Below are 16,751 nucleotides of genomic sequence, written 5' to 3'. Positions count from 1 at the left end.
TGGCACGGTGAATTGTGTTCACAGATAATGTTCTCTGGAAATATTCCTGAGCCCATTTTGTGATTTCCAATACAGAAGCATGCCTGTATGTGATGCAGTGCCGTCTAAGGGCCCGAAGATCACAGGCACCCAGTATGGTTTTCCGGCCTTGACCCTTACGCACAGAGATTCTTCCAGATTCTCTGAATCTTTTGATGATATTATGCACTGTAGATGATGATCTGTTCAAACTCTTTGCAATTTTACACTGTCGAACTCCTTTCTGATATTGCTCCACTATTTGTCGGTGCAGAATTAGGGGGATTGGTGATCCTCTTCCCATCTTTACTTCTGAGAGCCGCTGCCACTCCAAGATGCTCTTTTTATACCCAGTCATGTTAATGACCTATTGCCAGTTGACCTAATGAGTTGCAATTTGGTCCTCCAGCTGTTCCTTTTTTGTACCTTTAACTTTTCCAGCCTCTTATTGCCCCTGTCCCAACTTTTTTGAGATGTGTTGCTGTCATGAAATTTCAAATGAGCCAATATTTGGCATGAAATTTCAAAATGTCTCACTTTTGACATTTGATATGTTGTCTATGTTCTATTGTGAATACAATATCAGTTTTTGAGATTTGTAAATTATTGCATTCCATTTTTATTTACAATTTGTACTTGTCCCAACTTTTTTGGAATCGGGCTTGTGTGCATATATAATTTTTTTTTTCTAAATTTGTGTTTTTTAAGCTTGGAATTTCTGCACTTTTTTTCTCGCAAACTGTTTTCTCAAGTTTTCTCTCACTGATGTATGACTTTTAAAGCTAGACGGCCTTTCGATTTCATAAAATCAGTGAAATTTAGTTCCCTCTGAAATGTGGTTGTCAGTCCTGCGTGCTGTAGTGCGTGCACCTGAAGGTGTGCCCCGGGCTGAGCGCATGTTAAGTGGACTCCAGCACGCGTGCCATGAACAAGGCACACCTGAACTCAATTAGAGAACTATGTTTGGCTATTTAAGTACTGCACTGATGCAAGTGCGATGCAAAGTATAACCCTACATTAAGTATGCATTACCGAGCCTTTCAAACCTTGTTCTTGTTTTCCTGGTTTCTCGATTCTTGTTCCTGTTTCTAGTTCTTGTTCGCACCTAGCCTCTGATATACTGTTTGCGCCTTCACCGACCCTTTGCCTGTTTTCACGTTTCTGATCTTGCCTGGGGGCGGCAAGGTGGTGTAGTGGTTAGCGCTGTCGCCTCACCGCAAGAAGGTCCGGGTTCGAGCCCCACGGCCAATGAGGGCCTTTCTGTGTGGAGTTTGCATGTTCTCCCCATGTCCGCGTGGGTTTCCTCCGGGTGCTCCGGTTTCCCCCACAGTCCAAAGACATGCAGGTTAGGTTAACTGGTGACTCTAAATTGACCGTAGGTGTGAACGTGAGTGTGAATGGTTGTCTGTGTCTATATGTCACCCCTGTGATGACCTGGAGACTTGTCCAGGGTGTACCCCGCCTTTCGCTCATAGTCAGCTGGGATAGGCTCCAGCTTGCCTGCGACCCTGTAGAACAGGATAAAGCAGCTAGAGATAATGAGATGAGATGAGATGAGATGAGATGAGATGAGATGATCTTGCCTGCCAATTTGGACTGTTTGCCTTTGTGTTTTATGCACTTTGTGTGTGTGTGTGTGTGTGTGTGTGTGTGTGTGTGTGTGTGTGTGTGTGTGTGTGTAAATCTCCTTCTCACCCCCGGCGGGGGGGTGGTATCCATGTCATCCTCAAGCTCGGGTCCTCTACCAGAGGCCTGGGAGTTTGAGGGTTCTGCGCAGTATCTTCGATGTTCCTAGTACTGCGCTCTTCTGGACTGAGGCTTCAGATGTTCCTGGGATTTGCTGGAGCCACTCTCCCAGTTTGGGGGTTACTGCCCCAAGTGCCCCCACTACTACGGGGACCACGCAACCCTTGACCTTCCACATCCGTTCCAGCTGCTCTTCCAACCCTTGATAGTTCTCAAGTTTCTCATGTTCCTTCTTCCTGATGTTGGCGTCAGCTGGGATCGCCACATCTATCACCCCCACCCTCTTCTGCTCTTTGTCCACCACCACTATGTCCGGTTGGTTAGCCAGGATCTCTTTGTCAGTCTGGAAGCTGAAGTCCCACAGAACCTTGGCCCTGTTGTTCTCAGCCACCTTCTGTGGTATGGCCCATTGGGACTTGGGTACTTCTATTCCATACTGGTTGCAGATGTTCCTGTATACTATCCCAGCCACTTGGTTGTGCCTCTCCATGTACGCTGATCCAGCTAGCATCTTACACCCTGCTACTATGTGCTGGACTGTTTCAGGGGCTTCTTTGCACAGTCTGCATCTTGGGTCTGATCTACTCTGGTAGATCCTGGCCTCTATGGCTCTTGTACTTATGGCCTGTTCTTGTGCTGCCATGATTAGTGCCTCTGTGCTGTCTGTCAGTCCTGCATTATCCAGCCACTGGTAGGATTTCTTGATATCAGCCACTTCCTCTATCTGACAGTGGTACATGCCATGTAGGGGTTTGTCCCTCCAGTTGGTTGTCTGTTCCTCCTCCTCCTCTGCGTTCTCATCAGGGTTCTGCTGCCTGAGACATTCACTTAGCAGTTCATCCTTTGGGGCCATCTTTCTGATGTATTCTCGGATTTTCGATGTTTCATCCTGGACCGTGGTCTTGACGCTCACTAGCCCTCGGCCTCCCTCTTTCCGCTTAGTGTATAGTCTCTGGGTGCTGGACTTGGGGTGGAACCCTCCATGCATGGTGAGGAGCTTTCTAGTCTTGATATCTGTGGCTTCTATCTCCTCCTTTGGCCAGTTTATGATACCAGCGGGGTATCTGATGACTGGTAGTGCATACATGTTGATGGCTCGGACCTTGTTCTTACCATTCAGCTGACTTTTCAGGACCTGCCTTACTCTCTGGAGGTATTTGGCTGTGGTTGACTTCCTTGTGGCCTCTTCATGGTTTCCATTAGCCTGTGGGATGCCAAGGTACTTGTAGCTGTCTTGGATATCTTGGAGATATATATATATATATATATATATATATATATATATATATATATATATATATAATCACTGTATTAAACTGAACACTTCTGCACATACATCTGCCTCCCTAGCATACCTGACAGAATACTTCACCATACAATGGATGGAGCAGAAGCATTCCAGTATGCAATCCCACGCTTCTCCCGGGTCTCCCTGTGTCCGCCTCTCACCTCGTATTTTCGTCTAAAGTCGGACTGGAGTCCCCCGGCAATTTACTACGGAATATATCACCCTGCATTCAGTCTGCAGTGTGATCTCTTCTCTGAGAACCTCCAAGATCCCAAGCCACCTGAACCCATCTGGGTAAGCTTCATACTAACATTCATTACGGGACGAGCATGCAGATGGGTGGACCACCTGATTCGGGTTGAACACCCATGCCTTGGAAACTCACAGACTTTCTTTGCCATGCTCAAGTTTATTTTTTTTAGTCATCAGAAAAGGAGGAACTCACAGACTTTCTTTGCCATGCTCAAGTTTATTTTTTTTTAGTCATCAGAAAAGGAGGAACCCCATGAAAATGTTGGGGGAGGGGTCATCATGCCAGTGGTCGACGCAACCGAGGAGGCCGTTGCTCTAGAGCACCTCCTAAAGGCAACCACTCCAGTGGCTGACTCAGCTGAGGAGACTGTTACTCCAAAGCTCCCCCCCCAGTGGCTGATATAGAGACACCAGAGGAGGCTGTTGTTCCTGAGCCCTTCTTGGAGGCTGTCTCTTTTGAGCTGGTTTCTCAGCCAGAACCATACCTGAATTAATGCCTGAACCCGTGTTTGTATCAGAGTCCATGTCTGAACCTGTGCCAGCATCTGTTCCTGCTCCAGCGCCAGTGTCTGCTTGTGTGCCAGAGGCGGAGCCAGAGTCAGCACCAGTGTCTGCTCCAGAGGCAGAGCCAGAGTCAGCATCAGGGTCCACTCCAGTGCCAGAGCCTGCATCAGGGCCTGCTCCAGTGCCAGAGCCTACTCCAGAGCTAGTGCCAGTGCCTATGTCAGAGTCTACTTCAGAGCCCATGCTGGAACCAGCATCAGAGTCTACTCCAGAGTCAGTGCCAGAGTTAAGGCCAGAACCTGAACCTGTGTCAGAGGATGTTGGAATGACCTCTGCCTCATCCGGCCAGAAGGATGCCTGTGTCCTCCTGCCACCACCTGGCCAGGAGGATGTCTGCATCTTCCCGCCGCCAGGTCCTAACCCGGACCAAAGCAGTGCACTGACAGAGTGCACTGCTTTGGTCTGGGTTAGGACCTGGCAGCGGGAAGATGGTGGCCTGTACCTGAGCCAAGTCCACAGTCCAAGCCAAGTCTAGAACTTGAGTCATTTCCTGAGCTCGAGTCCAGCCATATGTCCAAGCCAGTTCCCTGGGGGCGTCATGGCTCAGGTGGATAAAGCGCCATACCATAAATCCGGGGACCCGGGTCCGATTCCGACCTGAGGTCATTTCCCGATCCCTCCCTGTCTCCCAGTCAAGCAGACAGAGGAAGTCCGTGTGCGCATGCACAGGTTTACCTTCTTCTTCTTTTGGGTTTTACGGCAGCTGGCATCCACAGTGTCGCATTACTGCCATCTACAGGTTTAGCTTTGAGTGTGCACTGACAGTTCAATCATTCTGTCACTAAATGAACAGCTGATCACACCGAGGTGCTCGCTGAACGCCGATATTTATTAGTTTGGTCCTGTGTTTCCTTTCCTTCATATACTAGTGCATCTCAAAAAATTAGAATACCATGAAAAAGTTCCTTTTTTTTCATAATTTAATTCAAAAAGGTAAACTTTCATATATTCTATATTCATTACATGTAAAGTGAAATATTTAAAGCCTTTTTTGCTTTAATTTTGATGATTATGGCTTATAGCGCATGAAAATCAGAAATCCAGTATCTCAAATTATGAGAATATTCCCTAAGATCAATAAAAAAAAGGATTTACAATACAGAAATGTCCAACTTCTGAAAAGTATATTCATTTATACACTCAATACTTGGTTGGGGTTCCTTTACCATGAATTACTGTATCAATGCGGTGTGGCATGGAGGTGATCAGTCTGTGGCACTGCTGAGGTGTTATTGAAGCCCAGGTTGCTTTGATAGTGGCCTTCAGCATATCTGTATTTTTGGGTCGGGTGTTTCTCATCTTCCTCTTGACAATACCCCATAGATTCTCTATGGGGTTCAGGTCAGGCAAGTTGGCTGGCCAGTCAAACGCAGTAATATCATGGTCAGCAAACCATTTGGTAGTAGTTTTGGCACTGTGGGTAGGTGCTAAGTCCTGCTGGAAAAGGAAATCAGCATCTCCAAAAAGCTCGTCAGCAGATGGAAGCATGAAGTGCTCTAAAATCTCCTGGTAGATGGCTGTGTTGACTTTGGACTTGATAAAATACAGTGGGCCAACACCAGCAGATGACACCCCATGGCACCCCAAATCATCACAGACTGTGGAAACTTTACACTGGGCTTCAAACACCTTGGATTCTGTGCCTTTCCACTCTTCCTCCAGACTCTAGAACCGTGATTTCCAAATTAAATGCAAAATGTACTTTCATCTGAAAAGAGGACTTTGGACCACTGAGCAACAGTCCATTTCTTTCTCTCCTTAGCCCGGATAAGACACTTCTGACATTGTCTCTGGCTCAGGAGTAGCTTGATATTAGGAATGCGAAAGTTGTATCCCCTTTCTTGAAGATGTCTGTTCGTGATGGGTCTTGATACACTGACACCAGCCTCAGTCCACTCCTTGTGAAGCTCTCCCAAGTTCTTGAATCAACTTTTCTTGACAATCCTCTCAAGACTGCGGCCATCCCTGTTGCTTGTGCACCTTTTCCAGCCACCCTTTTCAGCAATGACCTTTTGTGGCTTACCCTCCTTGTGGAGGGCATCAGTGATCATCTTCTGGACAACAGTCAAGTCAGCAGTCTTCTCCATGATTGTGGTTGTGTGTACTGAACTAGACCGAGAGATACACTGAGTTCATACTGTTTTACTCAAACTCAAAATGAAATATTCTAATATTTTGAGATGGTTTTTTTTTATGTTTTTGTACTGTATGCCATACTGATTAAAATTAAAATAGAAAATGCTTGAAACATTTTAGTTTACGTGTAATGAGTCTATAATATATAACATTTTCACTTTCTTAATAACTGATGGAAAATATTGAACTTTTTCACAATATTCTAATTTTTTGAGATGCACTAGTATAACATAACGTCTTTTCTTCTCCTTTCCGTTACTGTAGTCAGTCTTTCACATTTCATCCGCACACTCACGTCCTCCATTTTTCTCTCCTGGTTCAAATTTGTATCCCACTATGCCTTGCACAAACAGGGAAAGCCCACCATGTGATGTGATGCATGATGTAGTATCTTGAATTGGGTCATGGTGAAGCAGGAAAAAAATAGTGGAGAATTTAGGGCCATGTGGAGATAAATTCATTAATTGCTCTATTTAAATAATAATAATAGTAATAAAATCGGAAGCCTGTAATTCGAATTCAGTAGCTTTCAGCCCACTAAACAAAAATAATTGGGTGTTGGGAAAATTCTTTTTATGACCTACACTTGAAAAATCTGAAAGGCAGTATAACTTTAAACTTGGAAGTTCGGAGTTCTCAGAATATTAAATCCCCCCGGCTCCATTTTTTTTTTCCACTAAAATGCCATTGTAGTATTTCTTGTCATTATAAACAGTTTTTTTTAATAACCAAGTGTGTTAGAATACGTACCATATTTTTTTCACTTATGCTATCTTGTATTTTATTTCTATTCTTTTTATTGCTGTTTTCTCTGAGTGTTACCAAGCAATGTTTCATTTTATAACTACAATGACAATAAAATCTTATCTTATCTTATCTTAAAAACACGGCAGCTTCCGAGTAATGCGTAATGTGAAGTAAAATCAAAACAGGAACGAAATGAGTGAATTTGTGTGCTGTCATTTTTCTGAAGTCAGGTGTTTCTATGTAAGTGTTTATGTGATGAACAGCTCAGTATGGTGTGACTTCCTGTCGTTTTTCAGCCCGCTCTGCTCCACACCGCTGAATTCAGTTGTATTCGAGCTGTTGATTATGTGATTAAACGTGTAATCGATAAAGCATGCGTCGCATTACGCCGTCTCTGTAACGTTCTGACGGCCATTTGGTTTGAATTACAGTATGTTTGTTTTGGGAGACAAATGCAGACCTGTTTTTAGTACATCATTAACAAGAGATTAGAGATAATCGCAGTGCCTTTGCCAAAATATGCATGTTTATGGCGGTTTTGGAAGTAAACTCAGATGTCGCTGCGGGATAGCAGAGCTGCTGTTTCAGCGCTTTCTGTCTGCTGGAAAGTAAAACCATCTCAGCTGACATTTTATCCAACACGTGTCACAATTTGTGGTTTATCTGTTCTGTTAAAACTGCGTTATAACATTTAATAGGCACCTGTCTGTGACTGTTAAAACCACAATTATATCAACTTTCTTTGTGTGTGTGTGTGTGTGTGTGTGTGTGTGTGAGAGAGAGAAAGATACGGTTCATTACTCCGAAGTCACCCTGCCCCGGGCTTCCATAATCCCTCAACCCCGAACAAAAAACTCATTAGCGTTGCTGAGAGAAGGAAAGTGTGGAAGGAAAAGCAGGCTGAGTGTGGAGTTAGGGAGGAAGTTTCACTATAATTAATGCAGCTTCTAGTGAAAGACACACATTCAGAAAAATACTGCAGATTTTTCACACTACATTTAAGGGTTCATCAAAATCCGTCACTATAGTGTTATAATGAGACCCTCAAGCCTACATCATTTTACAATTAGTGTTTAATCTGGAAACATGAACCTTTTTCAGACCTTCCATGGTAAATCTCGTACATGGGTTGTCCCCCTGAGGAACAAAAACATACCTGAGTACCTTTTTATTTAGATTTTTTTTTTTTTAATTACGGTTTGCAGTTTAGGCCAGGGCGGCACGGTGGTGTAGTGGTTAGCGCTGTCGCCTCACAGCAAGAAGGTCCTGGGTTCGAGCCCCGTGGCCGGCGAGGGCCTTTCTGTGTGGAGTTTGCATGTTCTCCCCGTGTCCGCGTGGGTTTCCTCCGGGTGCTCCGGTTTCCCCCACAGTCCAAAGACATGCAGGTTAGGTTAACTGGTGACTCTAAATTGACCGTAGGTGTGAATGTGAGTGTGAATGGTTGTCTGTGTCTATGTGTCAGCCCTGTGATGACCTGGCGACGTGTCCAGGGTGTACCCCGCCTTTCGCCCGTAGTCAGTTGGGATAGGCTCCAGCTTGCCTGCGACCCTGTAGAAGGATAAAGCGGCTAGAGATAATGAGATGAGATGAGTTTAGGCCATCCCTTGTGATGACCTGGCGACTTGTCCAGGGTGTACCCCGCCTTTTGCCCGTAGTCAGCTGGGATAGGCTCCAGCTTGCCTGCGACCCTGTAGAAGGATAAAGTGGCTACAGATAATGAGATGAGATGAGTTTAGGCCATCCTTAAAAAAAAATTCGTTTCCTGTCCACCGGGTGGGCAAAAAAAATTTCAGTCGGGAGGGAGGGATTTTTTTTAAAAATTTTTTTATTATATATGGATGGATAAGAAATCGCAATGCTGTGTTTGCTTTTTCTTTCAGTACTTTTTTTTATTACAAAAGCAGATACATTTAATAAAATATGACAGTTAAATCAACTGAAACTTGTACAAAAACTTTAAGTTAGCATTTTAAATGCTGACTGCAACATTTGCAAAACTTTTACAAAGGTACTTAAAATGTCCGACACACGGACTTTTTGTAGTTATAAATCGAGCGTTAGGCCTAGTTCGGATGAAATTACACTATTAAAATGATCACTGAATGATTTGTTTTTCTGAATCTTTACTATTTTGTTGTTCGCTAGAATACCATTTTGCGATTTCACACTTAAGCAAATGTTTGAAAACTCCGGATCTCCTTCCTTCATGGTGGCTGACATTTTTTTGTGCCGCACAGCGCACGCGCAGAGCTGATTCGACAGGGCTTTCCACAAGCGCCGGCCACACAATTAAGTCCAGCCGGCTACTTTAATGACTATTTTTGTAGCCCACAGGCTCTAAATATTAATTTTCGATTTTAATAAAATTAAATGTTTATCTAACGGACTGACAATAATGTCACACTGAACCGTTGATCAAGGGAGAGTAACTCATCCGCGCCCCGACATGCGGTGTGCGCGCGCACTCGGCGCATGCTCAGTTGCGTGAATGTGTCATGCACCGAAAAGAAGAGATTTACAAGCCAGGAATGCCTCATGATGCAATACGCAAGAAAAGAAAGAAGATTTACTGCCATTTTACTTTGTATTTGAGTAAAGTGAATAAATAAATGGTCTGTGGAAAATACACTTAACCCTGGGAACTGCGTGCACAGGAGTTTATTTTGTGTTTACCCCCCCGGCTGGCTACTTATTTGTCATGGCTGGCTAGTATGAGCCTTAGTAGAAAGCTCTGGGAATGCGGAAATGTCAAGTTCGATTTTAGATTTACGAACCCGAAAAAAATGTCGAAAAACCGGCGTTAAAAAAAAAATTTCGCCCGCACAAACGGCACTCACCCGGCCGGTGGACCGGAAACAGAAAATTTTTTAATAATGGCCTTACAGCAGTGTCATGATATGAGAATGTAATATTGATCTTGTGATTAGTTACATCAAGATACTGTTCTGTTTTTTTTGGAGACTGCAAAAATATGAAAATCTGGAGTGTAAAGTGTGAAATTTTCAGTGCTACGTAAAATGTAAATCGCTGTATGAATGTAAAAAGTGTAAAATCTGCAGAATGATGTCCAGCTGACAGTGTGCGGACTGTAAAATGTAAAGAAATATCAATGTTAAACAGGTGTAAATCTGCAGTGTGGAGTGTAAAATAGTGTATATTCTGCATGGCAGCGTTGAAAAAGCTGCAGTGGGGAATTCAGACTCCAGAGTAAGAAGAATAAATGTAGGATATGAAATGTAGATGTCATATGTATTAGGTTCAGGAAATAGTTTTAAATGTGATTGAATGAAATAATAATTAACAAAAAAAATCGGCAGTGTAAGTCTGTCAGTGTGGGTGGTACCATCTGCAGTGGAACGTGTAAAAGATGCAGCGTTAAGTCTAAAATATGAAATCTGAAGTGTAAGGAATAAAATCTGGAATAACCTGCAGTATAAACTGGAAAGTCTGCAGTATTACATGTAAAAATATGCAATGTGAAATGTAAAATCTACAATATACATAACTGACATAACATAGCATAATGAATGCACGATCCCAAAGGTCTACAGACAGAAGTAAAATATACATGTATGTTAAATAATCTCATCTCATTATCTCTAGCCACTTTATCCTGTTCTACAGGGTCGCAGGCAAGCTGGAGCCTATCCCAGCTGACTACGGGCGAAAGGCGGGGTACACCCTGGACAAGTCGCCAGGTCATCACAGGGCTGACACATAGACACAGACAACCATTCACACTCGCATTCACACCTACGGTCAATTTAGAGTCACCAGTTAACCTAACCTGCATGTCTTTGGACTGTGGGGGAAACCGGAGCACCCGGAGGAAACCCACGCGGACACGGGGAGAACATGCAAACTCCGCACAGAAAGGCCCTCGCCGGCCACAGGGCTCAAACCCGGACCTTCTTGCTGTGAGGCGACAGCGCTAACCACTACACCACCGTGCCGCCATGTTAAATAATGAAATATTAAAAAAAAAAAAAATTCAGTGTGATATAACAAGTCTGCAGTGTGGGTTGTAAAGTATCTCATGTGGATTGTAAGGTATCTCATGTGGATTGTAAAGTCTGCAGTGTGGAGTGTAAAGTTTGTCATGTGAAGTGTAAAGTGTGCAGTGTGGGGTGTAAAGCATGCAGTGAGGAGTGTAAAGTATGTCATGGCCAGTGTAAAGTCTGTTATGTGCATTGAAAAGTCTGTAGTGTGACTGGTAAAGTCTGTCATGTGAAGGGAGGAGTCTGCAGTGTGGGGTGTAAAGTGTCCAGTGTGGAGTGTAAAGTCCATCATGGGGAGTGTAAAGTCTGCAGTGTCGGGAGTAAAGTATGCAATATGGAGTGTAAAGTCTGCAGTGTGGGGTGTAAAGTCCGTCATGGGGAGTGTAAAATATGCAGTGTGGGGTGTAAAGTATGTCATGGGGAGTGCAAAGTCTGCAGTGTGGGGTGTAAAATATGCAATATGGAGTGTGAAGTCTGCAGTGTGGGGTGTAAAGTCCATCATGGGGTGTGTAAAGTCTGTAGTGTGGGGTGTAAAGTCCGTCATGGGTAGTGTAAAATCTGCAGTGTGGGGAGTAAAGTATGCAATATGGAGTGTGAAGTCTGCAGTGTGGAGTGTAAAGTCCATCATGGGGAGTGCAAAGTCTGCAGTGTGGAGTGTAAAGTCCATCATGGGGAGTGCAAAGTCTGCAGTGTGGAGTGTAAAGTCCGTCATGGGGAGTGCAAAGTATGCAGTGTGGAGTGTAAAGTCCGTCATGGGGAGTGCAAAGTCTGCAGTGTGGGGTGTAAAGTATGCAATATGGAGTGTGAAGTCTGCCGTGTGGGGTGTAAAGTCCTTCATGGGGAGTGTAAAGTCTGCAGTGTGGGGTGTAAAGTATGCAATATGGGGTGTAAAGTCTGCAATGTGGATGTGACTAGTTTGCAGTTTCAGGTACAAAGTATGCAGTGTGGAGTGTAAAGTCTGCCATGTGGATTGACGAGTTTGCGGTGTCCGGTATAAAGTCTTAAGTATGGCGTGAGGAGTGTGGTGTGACGAGTCTGCAATGTGGAGTGTAAAGTCTGTCATGTAGAGTGTAAATTTGGCAGTCTGGAGTATAAAGTCTGCCATGCGCAGTATAAAGTCTGCAATGTGGGGTGTAAATTCTGCAATGTGGAGGGAGGAATCTGCAGTGTGGGGTGTAAAGTCTGTGTACAGTGTAAAGTCTGCAATGTGGAGTGTAAAGTCTGTATAGTGGAGTGTAAAGTCTGTGGTGTGAAGTCTGCAGTGTGAAGTGTAAAGTCTGCAGTGTTGGGTGTAAATTCTGCAGTCTGCTATGTAAAGTCTGTGGTCTGCAGTGTACAGTCTAAATTATGCGATCTGCAGTGTACAGTCTAAAATCTGCAGTGTGCAGTGTAAAGTCTGCAGTGTCGGGCGTAAAAGTCTGCTGTGCGGGGTGTAAAAGTCTGCTGTGTATAGTGCAAAGTCTGCTGTGTGGGGTGTAAAGTCTGTTTTTAGGACTGCAGTTGACTTGCTGACTTTGGAACTGCGGTTGTCGTGAACGGTTTTGCACTCAGGTTTCCGTCAGTGGGGGGTTTATAGCATCAACGAAGCTGACTTTATGTTAGGACTATTAATGTTATAGTCATGTTGTCTGTTGTTGCCCAAATGAGGATGGGTTCCCTTTTGAGTCTGGTTCCTCTTGAGGTTTCTTCCTCATGTCGTCTGAGGGAGTTTTTCCTTGCCGCCGTCGCCACAGGCTTGCTCATTGGGGATAGATTAGGGACAAAATTAGCTCATATTTTAAGTCGTTCAAATTCTGTAAAGCTGCTTTGCGACAATGTTTATTGTTAAAAGCGCTATACAAATAAACTTGACTTGACTTAAAGTCTGCAGTGTGTGGTGTAAAGTCTGCAGTGTGAAGTATAAAATAAAATGGAAAGAAAAATGTGTTATCACTGACTTGTAGCTTTAAATGTAATGAAATGCTCGATCTGGTTATAAACCCATGCTACTCAATTTCTTTAACTGCCTTTTTCTAATAACTTGCTGTAATTCTACGACATTCATACATCACTAGGAAATTCATGATGGTTAAATCATGTCCAGTCTACTGATGATTAAAAGCACATAATGGATAAATCAATAATTTATCCGTTTAGGCTTCTCCATTTCAGTAATGTTCTGATTGCAGAAAAAAAATCCATTAAAAGACGAGAGTGTAAGGGATAATATCTGCAGAGGGATGTGTGATAAAGGCGGCAGAACATACTGTTGCTCCACATCAGTGAAGTGCAGGTCAAGTCTCAGCTGGAAGTCCACTTCATTCAATGCTTCCTCTACCTGGAAGAAGAAAAACACAAACACACACACACACAACCAGCTATCAGTCAAACTTATAGCTGTGTGATTGTTTGGGACGTCCACCATTTCAATGTTAGAATGTCAATACTTATTACATGTTGACCTGTGATAGCTCACCAATAATAATTGTGCTGCACAAGCTACAGTATTAGGCAAGCAGGAAGTGATTTGTGGCATAACATCAAGAACTGGCTCATGTCAACTTGATAGGACACTTGTATGTGTAAAGGTGTCTCTCTTTCAAAAAAACAAAATGTTGGTTGCGTGCTTGAATATTACACTTGTCTCAGCCCTCCCATGGCTATCAATCAAACCCTGAATTACTGTAATTCATCTGTCATTAAAGGAATGACCATCATGCACCATTTCTGCATCATCTCCATCATCATCTCATTATCTGTAGCCACTTTATCCTGTTCTACAGGGTCGCAGGCAAGCTGGAGCCTATCCCAGCTGACTACGGGCGAAAGGCGGGGTACACCCTGGACAAGTCGCCAGGTCATCACAGGGCTGACACATAGACACAGACAACCATTCACACTCACATTCACACCTACGGTCAATTTAGAGTCACCAGTTAACCTAACCTGCATGTCTTTGGACTGTGGGAGAAACCAGAGCACCCGGAGGAAACCCACGCGGACACGGGGAGAACATGCAAACTCCACACAGAAAGGCCCTCGCCGGCCACGGGGCTCGAACCCGGACCTTCTTGCTGTGAGGCGACAGTGCTAACCACTACACCACCGTGCCGCCTCTGCATCATCAATATTATATAATTAACTCTTCTGATTCAATTATGATTCCAGTTCTTACTCAACCATCAAACCCGATCCAAATGACCAGAAACCTGCGGATGTTTCAAATACTTTGGCCCTACGTTCACACCAGCAAGCTATGAGCCCGTCCCTCAGTCTTGTGGGAATGCAGCGACTGCTACAGTTGTCATTTGTGGGTGTGGCCTGGCCAGAATTGCTTGTTTGATTTACATGTTACTACGTACACTCAGCAGGCTCACCTTTTAAGTTTATACCCTTGCTGGACACTTTAATAAGAACTTGTTATTGATTCTAAGATCCCTGTTATTGGCTGCAGGAGTGGAACCCAATGTGGTCTTCCGTTTTCTGTTGCATGCTGAGATGCTTTTCTGCTCAAGACGGTTGCAAAGAGTATGAGTTACTATATCCTTCCTGGCAAAAATGCTTGAACCAATCTGGCCATTTTCCTCTGACCTCTCTTATCAACAAGGTGTTTGTTTCCACCCACAGAACTGTCGCTCACTCACTCACTCACTGTGTTTTTTTTTGTTTTTTGCACCATTCTGTGTAAACTCTAAAGACTATTGTGTGTGAAAACCCCAGGAGATCAGCAGTTTCTGAAATACTCAAACCAGTCCATCTGGCTCAAACCGACACCCATGCCACAGTGAAAGAAAGTCGCATTTCACTGTGAGATCACAATTTTTCCCAATGAATGCTACTGTTATTCTGTTACGTTTGGCCAAATCTATTTTTGAGACACCAGACTGATCTAATATCTGACTGGTGGACAGTGGTTTAGCTGCTGTCAGAGGGTGAATGGAGTTTTGTCAGACGAGATGTTGTCTTCTATGGGGGCACCTCAGGGGTGTGTACTGTCTCCTCTGTTATACATTCTTCACACTGATGACTGCCATAGCCAGCATGCCAACAGACACATTTTAAGATTTGCAGGCGACTCAGCTATTGTTAGTCTCCTACATGGCAATGAAAATCATCATGGTCCTGTTTTAGATGACTTTACAGTCTGGTGTGAGAGTGCTTACCTACAGCTGAATGCTACAAAAACTAAGGATATGATCATTGATTTCATTGATCATATCCTTAGTTTTCAGACCACTAAAGTTCCTATATAGGGAACTAAGGTTCCCTATTCAGACCACTACTATTAAGGGGCAGGAAGTAGAAGTGGTTGAGTCATACAGGTATCTGGGTAATCTGATTGATAACAGGTTGAATTTTAATCTTAACGCAGAAAGGATCTGCAAGAAAAGTCAACAATGTCTCTTCTGTCTTCATAAAATAGCAAAGTTCAATGTAGATAAAACCATTCTGACATTGTTTTATAAATCCTACACTGAATCTATCTTAACATTTTTCTATGATCTGCTGCTATAGAAATCTGAGTGTCAAGGTCAAAGTAAAGTGCACTCTCCAAAATTGTGAAGGTCAGTAGTAAAATCATAGGGGCCCAGTAAAGCAGCCTCACAGACCTGTATAACGGATATGTCTTGAAAAAGGCAGAATCCATATTTTCAGTCACTGCCCACCCTCTACACTCTGAGTTCCATTTATTACCTTCTGGTTCTCGCTTCAGATTCCCTTCTGTAAAAACCAGCAGGTTCAGACACTCATTTGTTCTCAGTGCCATTTCTCTGCTGAACTCAGATCAGGGACAGAGTTAGTTTGGGTTGGTCTGTCAGGTGGTTGTGGCCAAATACTATTGTTTATGATGGTTTTGTTGCCAGGGAGTTGGAAATGATTTTTAGCGGAGATCCTGTGTGGGCCAAAGGCCCGCACGAGTGGAGCTCCATAGGCATAGAGTGTGGATACATAAAGAAACCCATCAAGTTGTTTTCTGATGGTTTCGGTCTTGTGTGTGCCTACCACCATACCAGTGTTATAATTACCAGTCATACACACCACTTAGGGCGGCACGGTGGTGTAGTGGTTAGCGCTATCGCCTCACAGCAAGAAGGTCCGGGTTCGAGCCCCGTGGCCGGCGAGGGCCTTTGTGGTTTACATGTTCTCCGCGTGGGTTTCCTCCGGGTGCTCTGGTTTCCCCCACAGTCCAAAGACATGCAGGTTAGGTTAACTGGTGACTCTAAATTGAGCGTAGGTGTGAGTGTGAATGGTTGTCTGTGTCTATGTGTCAGCCCTGTGATGACCTGGCGACTTGTCCAGGGTGTACCCCGCCTTTTGCCCGTAGTCAGCTGGGATAGGCTCCAGCTTGCCTGCGACCCTGTAGAACAGGATAAAGCGGCTACAGATGATGAGATGAGATGAGATGAGATGAGACAAACCACCTAGTGGCCAGATTACCCGTCCTGCCTAGTGGCCAGTGTTTGTAATTACCAGTCCTAAACACCACCTAGTGGCCAGTGTTAGTAATTACCAGTCCTAAATCCCACCTAGTGGCCAGTGTTAGTAATTAGCAGTCCTAAACCCCACCTAGTGTCCAGTGTTAGTAATTACCAGTCCTAAACCCCGCCTAGTGGCCAGTATTAATAATTACCAGTCCTAAACATCACCTAGTGGCCAGTATTAGTAATTACCAGTCCTAAACATCACCTAGTGGCCAGTGTTTGTAATTACCAGTCATACACACCGCCTACTGGCCAGTGTTAGCCAGTAAATAAATAAAACAAAAGAGGCTGGCTATGATCTAAGAAAATTCTACAACCCAGAAACAGATGGGAGTTCCACTTTTAGGTTGTGCCTAAATCTATATATCATGTGGTATTTGCCCTCAGCTGTGCCACTTTGGTCACTAGAAATATATTGACCACATTTCCAGCAGAAACCTTGTGGATCATCCTTGTGGTATTTTCTAAGTTCTAAAGTCCTTCCCACACCACAGACACACTGTGCAGCACTGATCTCCATTTCTGTAGCCCTCAGCCTCT

General features: G+C 44.0%; 1 protein-coding gene across 3 annotated transcripts in view; it reads right to left on the bottom strand.

Moving 5' to 3' along the window:
• Window positions 1–16,751, bottom strand: part of fam135b (family with sequence similarity 135 member B) — a 139,243-nt gene that overhangs the window by 60,915 nt on the left and 61,577 nt on the right. For all 3 annotated transcript variants that reach the window (XM_060915377.1, XM_060915378.1, XM_060915379.1), the window contains one exon: window positions 12,996–13,066. In XM_060915377.1, coding sequence (XP_060771360.1) covers window positions 12,996–13,066 — 71 coding nt within the window. The remainder of the gene's footprint in view (window positions 1–12,995; window positions 13,067–16,751) is intronic.

The sequence above is a fragment of the Neoarius graeffei genome, chromosome 2 (assembly GCF_027579695.1).
Source record: "Neoarius graeffei isolate fNeoGra1 chromosome 2, fNeoGra1.pri, whole genome shotgun sequence".
NCBI lineage: Eukaryota > Metazoa > Chordata > Actinopteri > Siluriformes > Ariidae > Neoarius > Neoarius graeffei.
This window is presented reverse-complemented; position numbering and strand designations above follow the sequence as displayed.